Below are 18,099 nucleotides of genomic sequence, written 5' to 3' on the forward strand. Positions count from 1 at the left end.
AAGCCCGAGGGCCAGATATCTTCTTCTGAGCAGCCTTCTAAGGGCCACATGCTTGGGGTCTGAAAAACAGGGGGTCCACAGTCCTTAGCTAACTGGGAAGCACTGGGTTAAGCCCAACTGGATCAGTCCCCACTGGAAAACCCACACAGCCAGCAGAAGGGGCCTTCTTGGGATCGCCTCCAGTACATAGTTGTCAAGTGTCCCTTATTTGAAGGGACAGTCCCTTATTCCAGCGCCATGTCCCGCTGCGGTCCCTTATTGATGGATGTCCCTTAAATGATGTCCCTTAAATTTCAAAGGAAGCAGCTCCTCTCCCTCCCTCCCTGCCGGCCAGGGAGGAGGGAGGCTCCAACTGTGTTGCTTGGCTGCGTTGCTCACCCAATAAGAAGTCTAAGAACGACTGGGGGGTGGAGCTTGCATGCCTTGTGTGTGGCTAGTTAATGCAAGCTGAGGAGGTTTTTGAATACTGGACGCCATTTTGTTGCACGTGCTGCTGCAAACTTTGCAGTGCAAAGCCAGGCCGGGAGCCATCTTAAGTTGAGGCTGCATAGGCCTTGGGGGGTGTTATGTACTGAGTTGAATAGGATCCAAACTGCAGCAGTCTGATTGGTCCTAGAACAATAGGCTCCAAAAGGCAGCAGTCTGATTGGTCCTAGAACAATAGGATTCAGAATGCAGCAGTCTGATTGGTCCTAGAACAATGCAGCAGTATGATTGGTTAGCAGGAACCACCCAATCATGCTCCAGATAGAAGTGAATCCACAACCTGATTGGCCTACAGTAGAATCCTGGAATTAGCCAATCATGTGCAGCCCATTGTGTAAATAATGTATATAAAGCAGATACTTTGAGGGGACATTCATTCATTCCTCCTCACCACTATGAGCTGAATAAAGAGCATGAAATCACTTTGCGACTCCGAGTATATTTCACTGGCGACGAAGGTGGGATCCCGCTGAGCTGACTGCCACACACAGCACCGCAGCACCGCCACCTGCCGCACCGCTGCCTCGCACCGTGTATCCAGGCTTCAGCTCCGGGACACAAGGAACTCAGAATGGCAACTGACAGCAGCTTCTCGCCATTCAACCCAGCATCTGGAGACTGGGAAGCGTACGCCTCCCGTTTCACCTTCCTCCTAGAAGCCAAAGGGGTCACCGATGAAGAAGACGCCAAGAAGAGGGCAATATTCTTCAGCGTCTGCGGAGAGGAGACATTTGAAATCGCCCGGGCTCTCCTTGCGCCTGAAGACGTCGCTACTGTTCCATACAAAACAATAATGGAACAGCTGAAGGGGCACTTTTCGCCACAGCCCTCAGTGGTGGCTCGTCGAAATGCCTTCTACGCAAAGCGGCAAGCCCCTGGGGAAACCATAACTGGGTTTGTGACCTCTCTCCGCCAAGCTGCCCGGTTCTGCAACTTCTCAGAGCTGGAGAACATGCTTCGTGACCGCCTCGTCGGTGGCCTGAAGGATGAGAAGCTGCAACGACGCCTCTACGCTAAGAAGAACCTAACGTTCCAGGTCGCTCTGGAGGAGGCCCTGGCAACGGAAGCTGCTGAGAGGTCGACGCAAGAGGCACGGCTGAGCCAGCCGTCCCAACCGAGGGTCCACCACGAAGACCTCACCAACGACTCGGGATCCGACAGGGAGGAGGTGCACTGAGTACAGCAGCGCACTCAAGCAGCCCACATACCACAGCTGCCTCGACGAGAAGGAGGGAACTGCGCAAGCTGTGGAGAAAGTCACGAGAGGAGGACCTGCCGTTTCCGCAACGCAGAGTGCAGGCAATGCAGAAAATTGGGACACATCGCCCGGGTGTGTCGGGCTCGGCCCACCCGAAGCCAGGCATCAGATGACCAATCCAAGAGCCCCAGGTCCCGGGGCCCAACGCACCAAGGCAACTCGACGGAGCTCACAGACTTCCAGGTATACCAGTTGCCCCACCCCAACGTAGAGAAAATTTATGTAGAGGTACAGATAGAGGGGGCCCCATGCCGCATGGAGCTTGACACGGGTTCAACTCTATCCATAATCTCGGCAAGGACCTTAAGGAAACTGTGTCCTACTGGGGGTCCCAAACTCAGGCCGGCCCCATTCACCCTCCGGGACTTCCAGAAACGTAAGGTCCCCACAATGGGGGTGGGGACCTTCAGGGTGCAATACCGAGGGCGGACGCGGCAACTGGACTTGCTTGTGGTCAAGGGCCCCTACATTAGCTTACTGGGGTTGGCATGGTTTGGACCACTGGGACTAGCCATCACCGGGGTGAACCACATGAGCTTACAAGTGGACGTGGACGCCATATGCAAGGAGTTTCCGGGGGTTTTCGATGGGAAATTGGGACAGTATACGGGCCCCCCCATTGCTCTACAGCTTGACCCCGCAGTACGACCAGTCAGGCTCAAGGCCCGCCGGGTCCCATTCGCCCTGAAACCCCGTACAGACGAGGAATTGGACCGACTCGTGGAGCAAGGAGTGCTGGAGCCGGTGCCTAATGCCCCCTGGGAAACCCCAATCGTCACACCCGTCAAGCCTAATGGTTCGGTCCGCATCTGCGCAGACTACAAATGTACCATAAACAAGGCCCTCATGGCCCATGCATACCCAGTGCCAGTGGTCAGCCATGTCCTTGCCACCCTGGCTGGGTCGAAAATTTTTGGCAAGCTGGACTTGGCCCAAGCATATCAACAGCTGCCAGTAGATGAGGCCACAGCAGAGGCACAGACGATTGTGACGCACAGAGGAGCGTTCAGGGTAAAGCAGCTGCAATTCGGGGTCAGCGTGGCACCAGGCATATTCCAGAATCTAATGGACTCTCTCCTTAAAGGGATTCCTGGTGTCACCCCCTTCTTTGATGATGTGTTGATTGCCGGGCCCACACCAGAGGAGTTTGAGGACCGCCTCCGCACTGTTCTGCACCGTTTCCAGATGGCGGGTCTCAAGGTGAAGCGGGAAAAATGTCTACTAGGAGTGCCTCAAGTGGACTTTCTGGGATTTATGGTGGATGCAGAAGGGGTTCACCCGACTGGGGACAAGGTACGGGCCATTTGTGATGCCCCAGCGCCCAAGAACAAGACTGAACTTCAGGCCTTCTTGGGATTATTGAACTTTTACCATTCCTTCCTTCCCCACAAGGCGGCGGTAGCGGAGCCCCTACACAGACTCCTGGACAAGCGGGCCCCTTGGGTGTGGGGCCAGCGCCAGGAGGCCGCATTCCAGGCAGTCAAGGACTTGCTTGTCTCAAACTCGGTCTTGGCACACTTCGACGAGAGGCTGCCGGTGGTGCTAGCATGCGACGCCTCGCCCTATGGCATCGGCGCTGTCCTGGGACACCAACTCCCGGATGGAAGAGAGGTACCGGTAGCATACTTTTCCCAGACACTCAACGAAACCGAGCGGAACTACTCGCAAATCGACAAGGAGGGTCTGGCAATCGTGAAGGGAGTAAAAAAATTCCATGATTTCTTGTACGGGCGGCCCTTCACCGTGGTGACTGACCACAAGCCGTTGCTTGGCTTGTTTGCCCCCGAAAAGCAGACCCCCCAAGTGCTGTCTCCTCGCGTCCTCAGGTGGTCAATTTTCCTTGCCAGCTACCAGTATGCACTGATTCACCGCCCTGGAAAGGCGATGGGCCATGCAGACGCCCTCAGCAGGCTACCACTACCGGAAACAGGCCCCGACCCAGCACCTGCACAAGAGGTTATGAGCCTGGAGCTGCTTCCTGACCGCCCCATTCAGGCACAAGAAGTTGCACACCATTCCAAGAAAGATAGGGTCATCTCCCGGGTCCTGGACTGGGTGTGGAGGGGATGGCCCAGCCGCAGCCCCGGGCCAGAATTCGCCGGCTACACAACCCGCAAACATGAACTGTCAGCCCACAAGGGGTGCCTGTTATGGGGAAGCAGGGTCGTTGTTCCCCAGCCCCTCCGCAAAAGGGTCCTCACAGCCCTACACGAGACACACCCAGGGGTAGTAAGAATGAAGGCCCTTGCCAGGAGTTATGTGTGGTGGCCGGGGATCGACGGAGAGATAGAGGCCTGGGTCAAACACTGCCAGGCCTGCCAGGAATCCCGCCCAGATCCCCCAAGGGCCCCAGTCCAGTCCTGGGAGTCCGCCCGAGCACCATGGTCACGCCTGCATGTGGACTTCGCTGGCCCCTTTCAGGGGAAAACATTCTTCATAGTGGTGGACTCCTACACCAAATGGCTGGAAGTCGCACTGGTACCGTCCACTTCTACGTCCGCAGCCATCCGGGTACTACGCAGGCTGTTTGCAACCCACGGGCTCCCTGACACTCTCGTCTCAGACAACGGGACTGCATTTACATCAGGAGAATTTCAAACCTTCACAGTGCAGAACGCCATCCGCCACATCCGTTCGGCGCCATTCCACCCTGCCACCAATGGCCAAGCAGAACGCATGGTGCGGACCACCAAGGACACCCTTCGCCGCATGACGCAAGGGGATTGGGAGTACCGCCTTGCCACATTCCTTCTAGCACAGCACAGCACCCCCAGCTCAACGACTGGCCGGAGCCCCGCTGAACTACTAATGGGTCGGCGCCTTGCAATCAGATTGGACCGCCTTCACCCCGATAGAGCTCAGGATGAGGTAGTGGTGGGGGAAGGCAGGAACCCCCGGACCTTCGAGGCCCAGGACCCAGTGTACGCAAAGAATTTTGGGGCAGGCCCTGCATGGGTACCTGCCACAGTCACCAGGGTCACGGGCCCCGTGTCGTACGAGGTGCTAACAGATGGGGGGCAATGCTGGCGCCGCCACTGCGACCAGATACGGCGACGATTCCCGGGAGAAAACCAGGAGGAGGAGGACAGGTCAGAGGAGTCCCAAGGGAACAGTGGGGCAGTGAGGCCCATAGAGCAGCAGGGGCAAGCAGGAGAGGCAGAATCAGTAAATACAGAGAGGACCCGCGAGGCCGAAAGGACACCGGAACCAGAACCACGACTGAGCGAGCCGGTTGCGCCAGACCAAACAGCCCCATCCTTGGAACACGAGCCAGAACCTGAACCCCGGACCAGGGAACACCCCAGGCCGCAACGCACACGTAGGCCACCGGCGTACCTTGAGGACTATGAATGCGACCTTCCGGGCAGGACTGGAACTTAGAGGGGAGGGGTGTTATGTACTGAGTTGAATAGGATCCAAACTGCAGCAGTCTGATTGGTCCTAGAACAATAGGCTCCAAAAGGCAGCAGTCTGATTGGTCCTAGAACAATAGGATTCAGAATGCAGCAGTCTGATTGGTCCTAGAACAATGCAGCAGTATGATTGGTTAGCAGGAACCACCCAATCATGCTCCAGATAGAAGTGAATCCACAACCTGATTGGCCTACAGTAGAATCCTGGAATTAGCCAATCATGTGCAGCCCATTGTGTAAATAATGTATATAAAGCAGATACTTTGAGGGGACATTCATTCATTCCTCCTCACCACTATGAGCTGAATAAAGAGCATGAAATCACTTTGCGACTCTGAGTATATTTCAGGGTGCATGTGATTCAGATTCTATTCAGTTGAACCTCTGGTTACAAAGTTGGTTGGACAGTGTTCTTGAATCTACCAGCATGAGTTTGACCACACTGCAGGAGGACAGGAAGACTGGAGTGCCTGGAACAGGTGAGGCTGCAGGTCCCTTATTTTGGCTGCTGGTCCCTTATTTTCAAGGCTGCTGGTCCCTTATTTTCAAATCTGTAAGTTGACAGCTATACTCCAGTACCTTTTTGGCAGGCTGGGTTGGTGTTCTCGAAACCACAGAAGGGCACATCCCTTGGGATGCCATTCCCTGGCCAGTGGATATCCTTTCCAGGAACCATTTTGATCTTCTTGGTGATCCCGTTGTAAGTGGCGACGATCTGTGGGATGAAAGGGGTCAGGGAGAGGTGGAGAGAAAGGAGAAGAGAATGAGATGGAGGCAGGGTACCATTTCACCTCCTTGGTGAGGATGAGGAGCCCGAGGGCCGCATTCCTTTCTGGGAACCATGTAGGGGGCCGCACAGCAGTGGTGGGGGAGGAGCCAGGAGTAAAATGGGGCAGAGCCACAAATGTAACTTTTGCCTTTGGACAGTGGGCTGGTTTCTACACACAAACACACACAAATACACAAGCACACACACACACACACATCAAGAAGAGGTAGACTTCAAGGAGGAGTGGAAACCTTTTGTTGAAAATTTAAAGAATTGTTGTAAACATGTTAAAACGTACATAGGTGTTATGTACTGAGTTGAATAGGATCCAAAATGCAGCAGTCTGATTGGTCCTAGAACAATAGGATCCAGAATGCAGCAGTCTGATTGGTCCACAGGAGCCACCCAATCCAGCTCCAGGTGGAAGTGAATCCGCAACCTGATTGGCCTACAGGAGAATCCCAGAACTAGCCAATCACGTGGGGCCCATTGTGTAAATAATGTATATAAAGCAGACATTCTGGGGGAACTTCCATTCCTCCTCACCACTATGAGCTGAATAAAGAGCATGAAATCCACTCTCGACTCCAAGTATATTTCAGTAGGATTTGAATGAATAACAGCAGTTGAATACTTGTTGGGGTAGAGTGTGGAAAAGATAAAATATAGAATATTTATAATATGCAGCAAATTTAGAAACTGCAGGGGAATCCACAGAGGGGTTGAGGGGAAGTCAAACGTGAAATGGATGTGTATTTGGAAGTACGTATCATCTTGAAAACTTTTGAAATTTAGAAATAAAATTCAAAACAAACTCAAACACACACACCTTTGCATCCTCTATCCAGGCAAGCAAATGGCATGGTCAGAGTTGAAGGACAAATTCCAAAGAGGCAAAAGTACCCAAGGAGGGAGTCTGCAAAGCAGGACTGATAAAGGGTGCAGCCTCCAGAGTGGGGCTGGGGAAGAGTCCTGAGGGCCAAATAAAGAGGCTGCAGGGCCACATTCGTTCCCCATGATGGAGGACCCCTGCTCTATGGACGTGGGTTAAGGTCCTCAAGTCTGACAGCATGGATGAGCTTCTTCACACAGCATGCCCCACCAGCGGAACTCACTGCCACAAGGGCATGGTGACAATCGCTGGCTTAAATTACTCTGAAAAAGAGATGGGGGATTTCCGTGGGTGAGGGGTCTCATCACTGGCTCTTACCCATGATGCCCCCATGTTCAGGGAGGGGTCTACCTTTGAATACATGTTGTGGGGAGAACAGACAGTCAAACAACAAAAGGAGCAAACCTCAAACTCCCCCTCCGTCGGGTTCATGTCCCAGAGGGAAAAATCCATTTCCCGGTCACCGCTCTCGTCGATCTTCAGGGTCCCTGTGACCCCTGCCGAAAGAAGGAAGGAGAGGGGAAAAAACAGCAATCCCACACTGGTCCTTGAGGAGAGGTGAGCATATCTGCCACACGCATCTTAATGGGTCTACTCTGAGTACACCCTGACACATCCAACCTCTGTTCAAAAACCTTCACGTTTCTTCTGACTTGGTCTTTCTTTCTAAAGGAAAAGCATCACAACTGGACAGATGGGGCTTCCTAGCTATAGATGGCAATGTGGTCGCACCCACGCCATACATTTATAAACTATGTAAGGTAAAGGGACCCCTGGCCATTAGGTCCAGTCGTGGCCGACTCTGGGGTTGCGGCGCTCATCTCGCTTTATTGGCCGAGGGAGCCGGCGTACAGCTTCCGGGTCATGTGGCCAGCATCACTAAGCCACTTCTGGAGAACCAGAGCAGCGCATGGAAACGTCATTTACCTTCCCGCCAGAGTGGTACCTATTTATCTACTTGCACTTTGAGGTGCTTTCATACTGCTAGGTTGGCAGGAGCAGGGACCGAGCAACGGGAGCTCACCCCGTTGCAGGGATTGAACCGCCAGCCTTCTGTGTGGCAAGTCCTAGGCTCTGTGGTTTAACCCACAGCGCCACCCGCATCCCTAATCCATCTCTATGTAGCTTCCCACAAAGAATGTAGCTTCCCACAAAGAATGTAGGGAACTGTAGTTCCCCTCTCGCAAAGCCACAATTTCCAGCACCCTACAAACTACAGCTCCCAGGATTCTTCCAGAGGAAGTAATGTGCTTTAAATGTATGAGGTTGTGTTTGACTATGTTCTACTCAGAGGAGACCCACTGAAATTAATGGCTCTACACAATAACATAAGGAGAGTCAGCTGGATCAGGGCAATGGCCCATCTAGTCCGGCCATCCTGTTCTCACAGCAGCCCACCCAATGCCTATAGGAAACCCCTGAGCAGGATTGGACCACAAGAGCCATTTCAGAAACATCCCTGCCTCTGACCACGGATCTTCTCCATGGACCTCTCCAATCCTCTTTTAAAGCCATCCTGGTTTGTGGCCATCCTCACCACATCTTGTGGCAGCGAGTTCCACAGCTCAGCTATGTGCTGCACTGAGATGGATTTTCTTTCACCTACCCTGAATCTTTAACAGGAGATGACGGTGATTGAACCCACGACCCCTCTGCATGCAAAAAGGGAGTTCTACCGCTGAACTACAGTCCCTGACCAGCACTCTTTTTTTTTTTTTTGTGGCATAACAGTTTGAGTAGGGTTTCCTAAACTTGGGTCTCTGGCTGTTTTTGGACTACAATTCCCATCCTCCCTGATCCACTTGTCCTCCTAGTTAGGAACGATGGGAACTGTAGTCCAACAACAGCCAGAGACCCAAGTTTAGACCAGGACCTGGGAGAGGCCAGGATTCGAATCCCCACTCAGCCACGGAACTCACCTTGGCGGTATGTCCCTTCCTCTCAGCCAAGCCTACCTCACAGGGTTGTTGGGAGGACAAAAAAGAGGAGAAACATTAAACAAAAAAACCCAACAGCACAAAACCTGGGAGGGATGAGAGGTACTGACCATAAAAAGTCCGGTTCTGCATCTGACGGGTGGTCAAGGTGGCGTTGGAGAAGGATCCCTCCTGCTGCAGCATCTCACTGGCTGCTTGAGCGTAGAGCATCACCCCATCGTGAAATGCAGCAGCAATGAAGTTTTTCTGGAAAGAAAGTTAGATTTGCCTCTGCGCCACTCAGCCAGGGGGGAGGAACAGGGCGGGTGCCACCAGACCAGGAGGGAGTCCTTTCCGGCCACAGCGCTCAACTTCAGAATGCCAACTCATCGGTGAGGTTAGAATCAATGGGGTACGTACCTCCGCTCACAGTGGGACCGCGGTATTTGGGTCAAAAGGTTTGGGGGGTTCGGTTTATAATAAACAGGGTGCCGGCGTGGTTTATAACAATGGAGAGCCAGTAACGAAGGCCCGGGGCCAGATCCGGCCCAATCATCTTCTAAATCTGGCTCATGGACGTTCTGGGTATCAGTGTGTTTTTACATGAGTAGAATGTGTCTTTTTATTTAAAATGCATCTCTGGGTTATTTGTGGGGCCTGCCTGGTGTTTTTATATGACTAGAATGTGTCCTTTTATTTAAAACACATCTCTGGGTTATTTGTGGGGCATAGGAATTCGTTCACCCCCCCCCAAAAAAAAATATAGTCCGGCCCCCCACAAAGTCTGAGGGACAGTGGACCGGCCCCCTGCCGAAAAAGCTTGCTGACCCCTGGCCCAACAGGGTTGTTATGAGGGGAAAATGGGGAGCGGAGAACCAGGCAGCTCAACTCAGAGACATTCCTTGGCTTGTTTACCCAGAGGTCAAACCTGTTTCCTACAACTCTGCTTCCCCTCTGAAGTTGAGAGTCACCGTTTCATCCCAGCCCAAGGGCCAAATCCCCTCCGGGGCAACTTTCTGGGGCCGCATGCCTTCAGTGGATGGGCCAGAGGTGGAAGTGGGTGAGGGGGGAGGTCAGTGCAGGTGGGTGAGACCATCACCTTAGTACGGAAATCTCTGAAATGTCCTTTTTTCACACGGAATGCAGTGTAGCGGTTAGAGTGCTGTACTAGAACCCAGGAGCGGCCAGGGTTTGAATCCCGCTTGGCTGCGTGAATTTTGCTGGGTGTGACCTTGGGCATGAAGCTGTCTTAGAAGGGGAAGAAATGGAGGCAGTGAGAGATTTTACTTTCTTGGGCTCCACGATCACTGCAGATGGTGGCTGCAGTCACAAAATTAAAAGACGCCTGCTTCTTGGGAGAAAAGCAATGACAAACCTAGACAGCATCTTTAAAAGCAGAGACATCACCTTGCCGACAAAGGTCCGTATAGTTAAAGCTATGGTTTTCCCAGTAGTGATGTATGGAAGTGAGAGCTGGACCATAAAGAAGGCTGATCGCTAAAGAATTGATGCTTTTGAATTATGGTGCTGGAGGAGACTCTTGAGAGTCCCATGGACTGCAAGAAGATCAAACCGATCCATTCTAAAGGAAATCAGCCCTGAGTGCTCACTGGAAGGACAGATCCTGAAGCTGAGGCTCCAAGACTTTGGCCACCTCATGAGAAGAGAAGACTCCCTGGAAAAGACCCTGATGTTGGGAAAGATGGAGGGCACAAGGAGAAGGGGACGACAGAGGATGAGATGGTTGGACAGTGTTCTCGAAGCTACCAGCATGAGTTTGACCAAAGTGCGGGAGGCAGTGGAAGACAGGAGTGCCTGGCGTGCTCTGGTCCATGGGGTCACAAAGAGGCGGACACGACTAAATGACTAAACAACAACAACTTCACAGGGCTGTTGTGAGGATGAAACGGGGAGGGGGAAACCACATACGCCACCCCCTTGGAGGAAAAGGCAGAGCATTGATTTAAATAAATGAGTAACAAAAACACGCACCGTTGCAAAACAATGGATTGCGCATTGCCCTAAGTTGACGCTGTTAAATATTTCCAGCGAAGGCAATGATGCTTTCTTATGGAAAGGAAACAAAAGCAACAAAAGGCAGGCATTCCCAGCCAATAGGCCTCCCCCAGACCCTCTTTGACTCCTGTGGGGAGCCGGGAAGGCAAATCTACCAGCGCTGCTTCCTTACCAGCCCGTCTTCCATGGTGAAATTGAACTGCGCTTGAGCCCCTTCCTTGACCTCCTGCAGGAACGGCCTGTATTCCGGGTTGGTGGGCTCTGCGTACGTGATGATCATGACGGCCTAGCAGAGGGTAAGAGGGAGACGTGCGCTCAAAATCACTTGGAATCATCACGGAACAGTAGGGACCAACCCCTTCACAATGCAGGAATCCCAGCTAAGGAACCCCCCTGACTGTCGGCCACCCAACCTCTGTTTAATAACCTCCAACGAAGGAGAGTCCGCCGCCATCTGTTCATCGTCAAACAGCTCTTGCCTTCAGAAAGTTCTCCCTAATGTTTAGCCGGAATCTCCTCTTGGAAGTTTGGAAGCAGGGGGTGATGGGAACAGCGCTCCCTCCGTGATTCACCCCCCAAAATCAGGTCCTTGAAGGTACACTGCTCCTGTCTATGGAGTTTCCACTTAGCTATTTTGCTTTATAGCAATTGAGAGACCTTCATGAACATACCTTAAGCCCCTTGTTTCAAGAAACCAACAGTCTAACCCAGGGGTGGCAAAACTGTGGCCATACGAGGTTGTGTCAAACTAAGTTATACTCAGAGTAGACCCCCTGAATTTCATGGGCCTAAGGTAGTCATGGCTGCTAATTTAAATGGGTTTAACGCTGGATATAACAGTGGGCTTCAAAAAAGAAAACTAGTTTGTATTCAGGATTTTCTTGTGTTACAAAACAAATAAACAAGGGGAAATACATACAGTGTCTCCATTATTCAGCTCATAGAATCTTTTCCCACAGTTTGTGAAAACCCTCTGTTTTTAAAGCCTTCTAAGCCAGAGGTGGAGAACCTGGGACCCAACAGCTAAAAGTGGCCCCCTAAGCCTCTCTCTCTCTCCTCGAACTCAGATCCTGCCTTTGGGGGCGGGGGCGCAAGTGTGTGGAAATTAGCCCTACCGAACCACAGGTGAAATCCCCACCTGTTGCCCCGCTCACTTTCCCCGCTAGCCTTGCCCACCTCTGCCGTGCGGCCCTCGGAAGGTTTCCCTGATATAAATGTGGCCCTCAGATTGAAAACAAAGTTGTGTGTCTCCCAACCACCAATCTAAGCCAACAGGCATTGAGAGGCAAGGAATCCTGTCCCTCTCCCCATAGATATTCAGGCCGGCTCACAGCTCCCTGGGCTATTAATAGCCTATAACTTGCCCGCTACTCCGGGGGAATTATCTTGCTTCCTTCCTCTCACGCCGGAGAAAAGCATAGCCGGCGAGGTCTGGCCAAAGTCATCGCCCTTCCCTCCACCCTAAACCACCCTCAGCGCCCCTCTCCACGGACGGGATCTTGTGCGGGGAGGGAAACCAGTCCAAAAAGGCATGACAGGGGCGCCGGGTGGGATTCGAACCCGGTACTCCAGGAGTTAAATGGGTGGGTGGGTGGCAGGAAGGAAGGAAGGAAGAATAAAGAATTTGCCGAGGCCCGAGAATACAATCCATCGCCTTTGTGCCCATAGGAAGTTGCCTCACGCAGACTGACCGTTGCTCCAGCTAGCGCAGGGTTACCTACACTGACTGGCAGCAGCTCCCAGCAGTGGCGTAGCGTGGGGGGTGCAGGGGGGGCCGGCCGCACCGGGCGCAACATCTGGGGTTAGGGCAAATCCACGGGTTAGGGGGCGCAAATCCACGGGTTAGGGGGCGCAAATTACTTGCCTTGCCCCGGGTGCTGACAACCCACGCTACGCCACTGGCTCCCGGGGAGCCTTTCCCAGACCTACCTGGGGCCTCTTACACACAAAGCAGGAGCTATAGTCGTTCCCCTGATTTAAGTAAGGTTCTACTCCTCATTGTTCTGAATAAACATCTGGTTTCAAGCAGTGCCTTAGACCGGCTGTAAGGCCCAGAGCCTGGCTTGCAAGATTCCTAGCCAGGCTTGACCAACCCAGAAACTTCATTCTGAGGTGCAGATACGCACAACTCAGGTTGAGAGGAGTTCCCTACCAGGACAGACTTTACTCATGTGCTCAAGACATCGATTCTATAAAACATATTTTGCTGCACTGTGCAAAATATGAGCAAGCCAGGGCCGAACCGATATTACCCTTGCTGGTATCTTTCCCCGGAAAATCAGAGGCTCACTATGTCAGGTTCCTATTGGAAGCCAGACAAACGCTAGAACATTAGCAGTGGTGAAGTTTTTATCGGTGGTTGCAAGAACCAACGATCCCTATCTTTAAGTCGGAACAAAATGCTTGTTTAACCTGGAGGTAGGCTATCTGAATTGTGCATTGCTTTGTACCAATTTGTCGAGTCTCTGGACCGTAATAAAGATTGATTGATTAATTTTCTCTTGCAAGCAGGAAACTGCCCGAACTGCAGCTCCCTTCTGTGCCTGAAGAGGGCGTCGTGATTCGCAAGCGCAGAACTGAGGCCTAGTAACTTGAGACCTCGGCAAGTCTTGACAATGGCCAGCTCAGCTGCCAACCTCCGCCCGCCTCGGCCTCAGGGCAGCTTCCAAGTCCGTCACAAAGCCTCATTGTCATGCCCGTCCCCAATGCTCCCAAGGCGCTGGGATCCCCGCCAGGCATTCGCAGTTCCCCCCCCGGAAGCACAGCAACCTCCACAAGGCCTCCTCTGCCAGGTGTTCTTGGCACAATGGCCACATTTCTCTCTTTCTCCCTCGGCAGCCGCTTCCTGGCAAAGCATCCGCACCTTTTAACGGCTTCCTGACCGGCAGAAGTTCCAGAAGTCCAGCTTTCCCTGTCACCTGCCGTTGCCAGGAAGAAGCTTCCCCAGTTGAATTTCTGCCTGTCGCTTGGCTTTTTCCCCCAGCCTGAGGGCCGCTTCCCTTCATCGGTGACCTTCCAGGGGCCGCGTGCCTGTGGTGGGCAGGGTAACTGAAGGCTATATTCAGCCAGAGGTCTCCCTTCCTAGGCATGGGGAGTGGGGCATATGCTTCACAGAGGCCCAAGGGCCAGTTAGAGAGGCCCCAAGGGCCACATTCCATCATGGGCAGGGCCAGAGGCAAAGTAGGCGGAGCAACAGATGGGACCCTGACACTGAACAGAGGGAAACACCGAGAAAAGTCAGAGTTTTCCACACACCGCCTAGTAAAAGACTACAATTCCCAACACGGTTTATCAATCAGTCCCGGGGAACTCTGAGAACTATAGCTCTGTGAGGAGAATAGGGGCCTCCTAATACAGTGGTGCCCCGCAAGACGAACGCCTTGCAAGACGGAAAACCCGCTAGACGAAAGGGTTTTCCGTTTTGGAGGCGCTTCGCAAAACGAATTTCCCTATGGGCTTGCTTCGCAAGACAAAATGTCTTGTGAGTTCCTACGGGTTTTTCCCCTTTCCCCCCCCCCCTTTTCCTAAGCTGCTAAGCCGCTTATCAGCTGATCCGCTAAAAGCCGCTAAACCGCTAATAGCGCTAATCTGCTAAGCTGTCAATGGGCTTGCTTCGCAAGACGAAAAAACCGCTATACGAAGAGCCTCACGGAACGGATTAATTGCGTCTTGCGAGGCACCACTGTAATCCTCAACGCCCTTTCACAAACTACCATTCCCAGTATTCATGGGGGGGGGGGAGCAATGGCTGTTTAAAGTGATATCAGAGCGCTCTTAAATGCATGGTGTGAATGTGACCCAAGTTAGATCCATTAATTTCAACGGGTCTCTACTTTGAGTGGGGCTTAATTGCCACGGCTTCCCCCAAAGAATTATGGGAGCTGTAGTTTGTTAAGGGTGCTGAGGGTCGCTAGGAGACTCTCCCATTCCCCTTCACAGAGCTACAATTTCCAGAGGTGGCTTCACAATCAATTCCTCTTCCCAGGTTTAAAGTGACATTGCAGTGCTTTAAATGTACAGTGTCAATATGGCCATTCATCTCAGCAGGTTTCCACTCTGAGAGAGGCTTAATTGCCTACAACCCAGAAGTCTGCACTGCGGGGGGGAAAGAATGGACAAACGCTGTCAAATACGTCCAAATGCGTATTCGTTTCAGCTCAAACCACACGCAGTGGAGAAGGGACCGCCCGCCAGGGGTGGCGTTGACGGCTGCACGGGAGCCTTACCTTGTAGGCCTCGCGGGCAACAGTGTCGTTCCCGTCGCCCCGTCGCCAGGGGAGCTGCCGGTCGGGGAATGTGGAGCTCTGCAGGCTCGCCCCAAAGAGGTCGATGTAGAGGAAGGCGTATTCGCCCGCGGCGAGCCCCTCGCGATGCGCGTGGACCATGAGCTCGCGGAAGATGTCGGGGGCACAGCAGACAAACACGACTGCAAGGCAGAGAAAGGGAGGCTGTGAGAAGGGCGGCCACCACGGTCGCAAAGGCGTCTCAACACACCGGGGTGGGAAATGTGGAAGGGGGCGCCCCGCTTTGGGATAAGAGAAAGCAAATCACTAACATGTTGGGTTATTTCATTTCGTTTCATTCTTTAAATTTAGTTACCGTGTTTTTCGCTCCATAAGACGCACCAGACCATAAGACGCAACTAGTTTTTGGAGGAGGAAAACAAGAAAAAAAATATTCTGAGTCTCAGAAGCCAGAACAACAAGAGGGATCGCTGCGCAGCGAAAGCAGCAATCCCTCTTGCTGTTCTGGCTTCTGGGATAGCCGCGCAGCCTGCATTCGCTCCATAACACGCACACACATTCCCCCTTACTTTTTAGGAGGGGAAAAGTGAGTCTTATAGAGCAAAAAATACAGTATTTCTTTTTTTAATGGCACAGCTCCTGCCCACCTAGCCGTTCGAAAGCATATCAAAGTGCAAGTAGATAAATAGATACTGCTCTGGCGGGAAGGTAAACAGCATTTCTGTGCGCTGCTCTGGTTCGCCAGAAGCGGCTTAGTTATGTTGGCCACATGACCCGGAAGCTGTACGCCGGCTCCCTCGGCCAGTAAAGCGAGGTGAGCACCGCAACCCCAGAGTCGTCCACGACTGGACCTAACGGTCAGGAGTCCCTTTACCTTTACCTTTAAGAATACATCCATAACCCACATGTATGAAATCGAACAGCAATCCTGAAGCCATCTTGACTCTTAATGACCCCAAATATTTCCTCTGCAGAAGGAAATATCTTAGGAAAACCTCTCCCAGTGGTTCTTTTCACTTACACATCCTTCAGCTCTTGTCTTAAGGGCATCTTTTGTGTAAGAATAGGGTAGGCCTGAGACCTGGATTCGAGAACTTAAGTTTTTAGCATCTCCAATGAATAGCCCAGGTAATGCAGTGACCATTGTATCTTGACCAACAGGAGAGAAACCACACGCTCAAATTTCAGTTGTATTTCACCACCTCTTTCTGTGGTGCTTTTGGATGGCCTTTGGTTAAGGGGCTGGGCAATTTCGAAAAGCTTTAAAAGTTCTCGCACAATTTTGTTAGGGGTCCTCACCTTCTTGCAAGGTGTTGGGGGGGGCCCTCTGTTGTAACAGAAAACTAAAGATCCGCCTTGCTTTTTCTTCTGCAGGTTCCTGCCTCCACTCATTTTCCTGTGACAGATAACTGATTTAGGGGATACTGAATTCCTTGGTGGAGAGTTGGGCTGTAAAAGCCAACCCCAAATTTTCCTGTAGCAGTTGCAAGTGCGGATGGAAGCCATTTCAAAGCACGACCGCGTTCGCACCCTCCAACCTTTTGCCAACGAAAACAAGACTGTTGACATGTGTTCTCTCTCTGCCAGTTGACAGGGCTCGGAGGCGGGCAGAGGGATTTATGGGCTCGGGTCTTGCTTGGTACAGTGTGGTATAGTGGTTAGAGCGTCAGACTAGGACCTGGTGAGGACCAGAGTTCAAATCTCTGCTCGGCCCCATAGCTCACTGGGTGTGAGCTTAGGTTGGTCACTTTCAGGGAACGAAATGGAGAAGGGATTAAATAAGGAGGCAAGAAACCATATAGGCCACTTTGAGATCCTTGGAGAAAAAGGTGGGATCTAAATGCAATAAATCCATCAATCATAGGGGAATCTGGTTGGCTGCTGAACAAAAGCAAGGTCTTTTGAGGTTCCTGAAACAAGGAAGGGCCTTCTCCACCCTGATTCACCCAAAGATTTTGCTGCCTCCTCCAGATGGTCCATTCATTTATTCAGCGGGTGATTTAAACACCTAGAGGTCAGTCGCCCTTATTCTATTTTTTCCCCCTCAAAAATTTTATTAGTTTTCACAATATTATAAACAAACAAACACACAAAACAAACAAACAAAAATCATAGCCTTATTGAAAATTACAGTTATTAACTTTAGTTACAGATAGGTAGCCGTGTTGGTCTGCCATAGTCAAAACAAAACAAACAAACAACAAAAAAAATTCCTTCCAGTAGCACCTTAAAGACCAACTAAGTCAGTTCTTGGTATGAGCTTTTGTGTGCATGCACACTTCTTCAGATAGTGAGACCTCAGGCCAGCCACTATCTCACCAGGCTCTTGTGGGGATTAAACAATGGAGAAACATGGTTCAACCTGGAACTCCTTGGAGGAAAAGATGGGATATAAACACTCTGAATGAATGAATGAACCAGATGCCTCAATGGCAAACCGGCAAGCGGGACCCAAGCGCAGCAGCAATTTTTCTCCCTCCTGCGGCTTCCAGAGTCTGGGATTTGGAAACATTGAGAGCAAAGCCATTGTGCATTTTTACACCTGCTTTGCCCCAGTCTATCCATTTCTATACCCATTACAGTGGTACCTCAGGTTAAGTACTTAATTCGTTCCGGAGGTCCGTACTTAACCTGAAACCGTTCTTAACCTGAAGCACCACTTTAGCTAATGGGGCCTCCTGCTGCCGCCGCGCCGCCGGAGCACGATTTCTGTTCTCATTCTGAAGCGAAGTTCTTAACCTGAAGCACTATTTCTGGGTTAGCAGAATCTGTAACCTGAAGCGTATGTAACCTGAAGCGTATGTAACCCAAGGTACCACTGTACTTAGCTGGAGAAACTGCAAAATCGGTTTCGGTTCTCAAACTGTTTCAGAAACTCAGGTTCGCCTTTCAATGTGAAGCAAGTCACATTTCGCACCCCGCATCTAAGTTAATCCTGGCAGGTTCTTTTATAGAAAGGTCCAGAAAGTTGCCTACAAACAGATCATAACACACTGGAATGTCACCTCCCCCCCCCCCACACTTTCCCATCAACTCTGAGAGATCAAATCCCCGCCATCTCAGGGGTTGTGCACACACTTTCCCCTATTTTCCATCCTTGCTGAG

The 18,099-nt window shown here is 51.8% G+C and overlaps 1 protein-coding gene across 1 annotated transcript in view; it reads right to left on the reverse strand.

Annotated features, from left to right (window-relative positions):
• Positions 1-18,099, reverse strand: part of NPR1 (natriuretic peptide receptor 1) — a 66,367-nt gene that overhangs the window by 28,378 nt on the left and 19,890 nt on the right. The window contains exons 2-6 of the mRNA XM_081840890.1: positions 14,977-15,176; positions 10,923-11,036; positions 8,866-9,001; positions 7,224-7,315; positions 5,737-5,872 (exon numbers count right to left, since the gene is read on the reverse strand). Coding sequence (XP_081697016.1) covers positions 5,737-5,872; positions 7,224-7,315; positions 8,866-9,001; positions 10,923-11,036; positions 14,977-15,176 — 678 coding nt within the window. The remainder of the gene's footprint in view (positions 1-5,736; positions 5,873-7,223; positions 7,316-8,865; positions 9,002-10,922; positions 11,037-14,976; positions 15,177-18,099) is intronic.

Source organism: Podarcis erhardii (assembly GCF_964252035.2).
Source record: "Podarcis erhardii genome assembly, chromosome: 15".
NCBI lineage: Eukaryota > Metazoa > Chordata > Lepidosauria > Squamata > Lacertidae > Podarcis > Podarcis erhardii.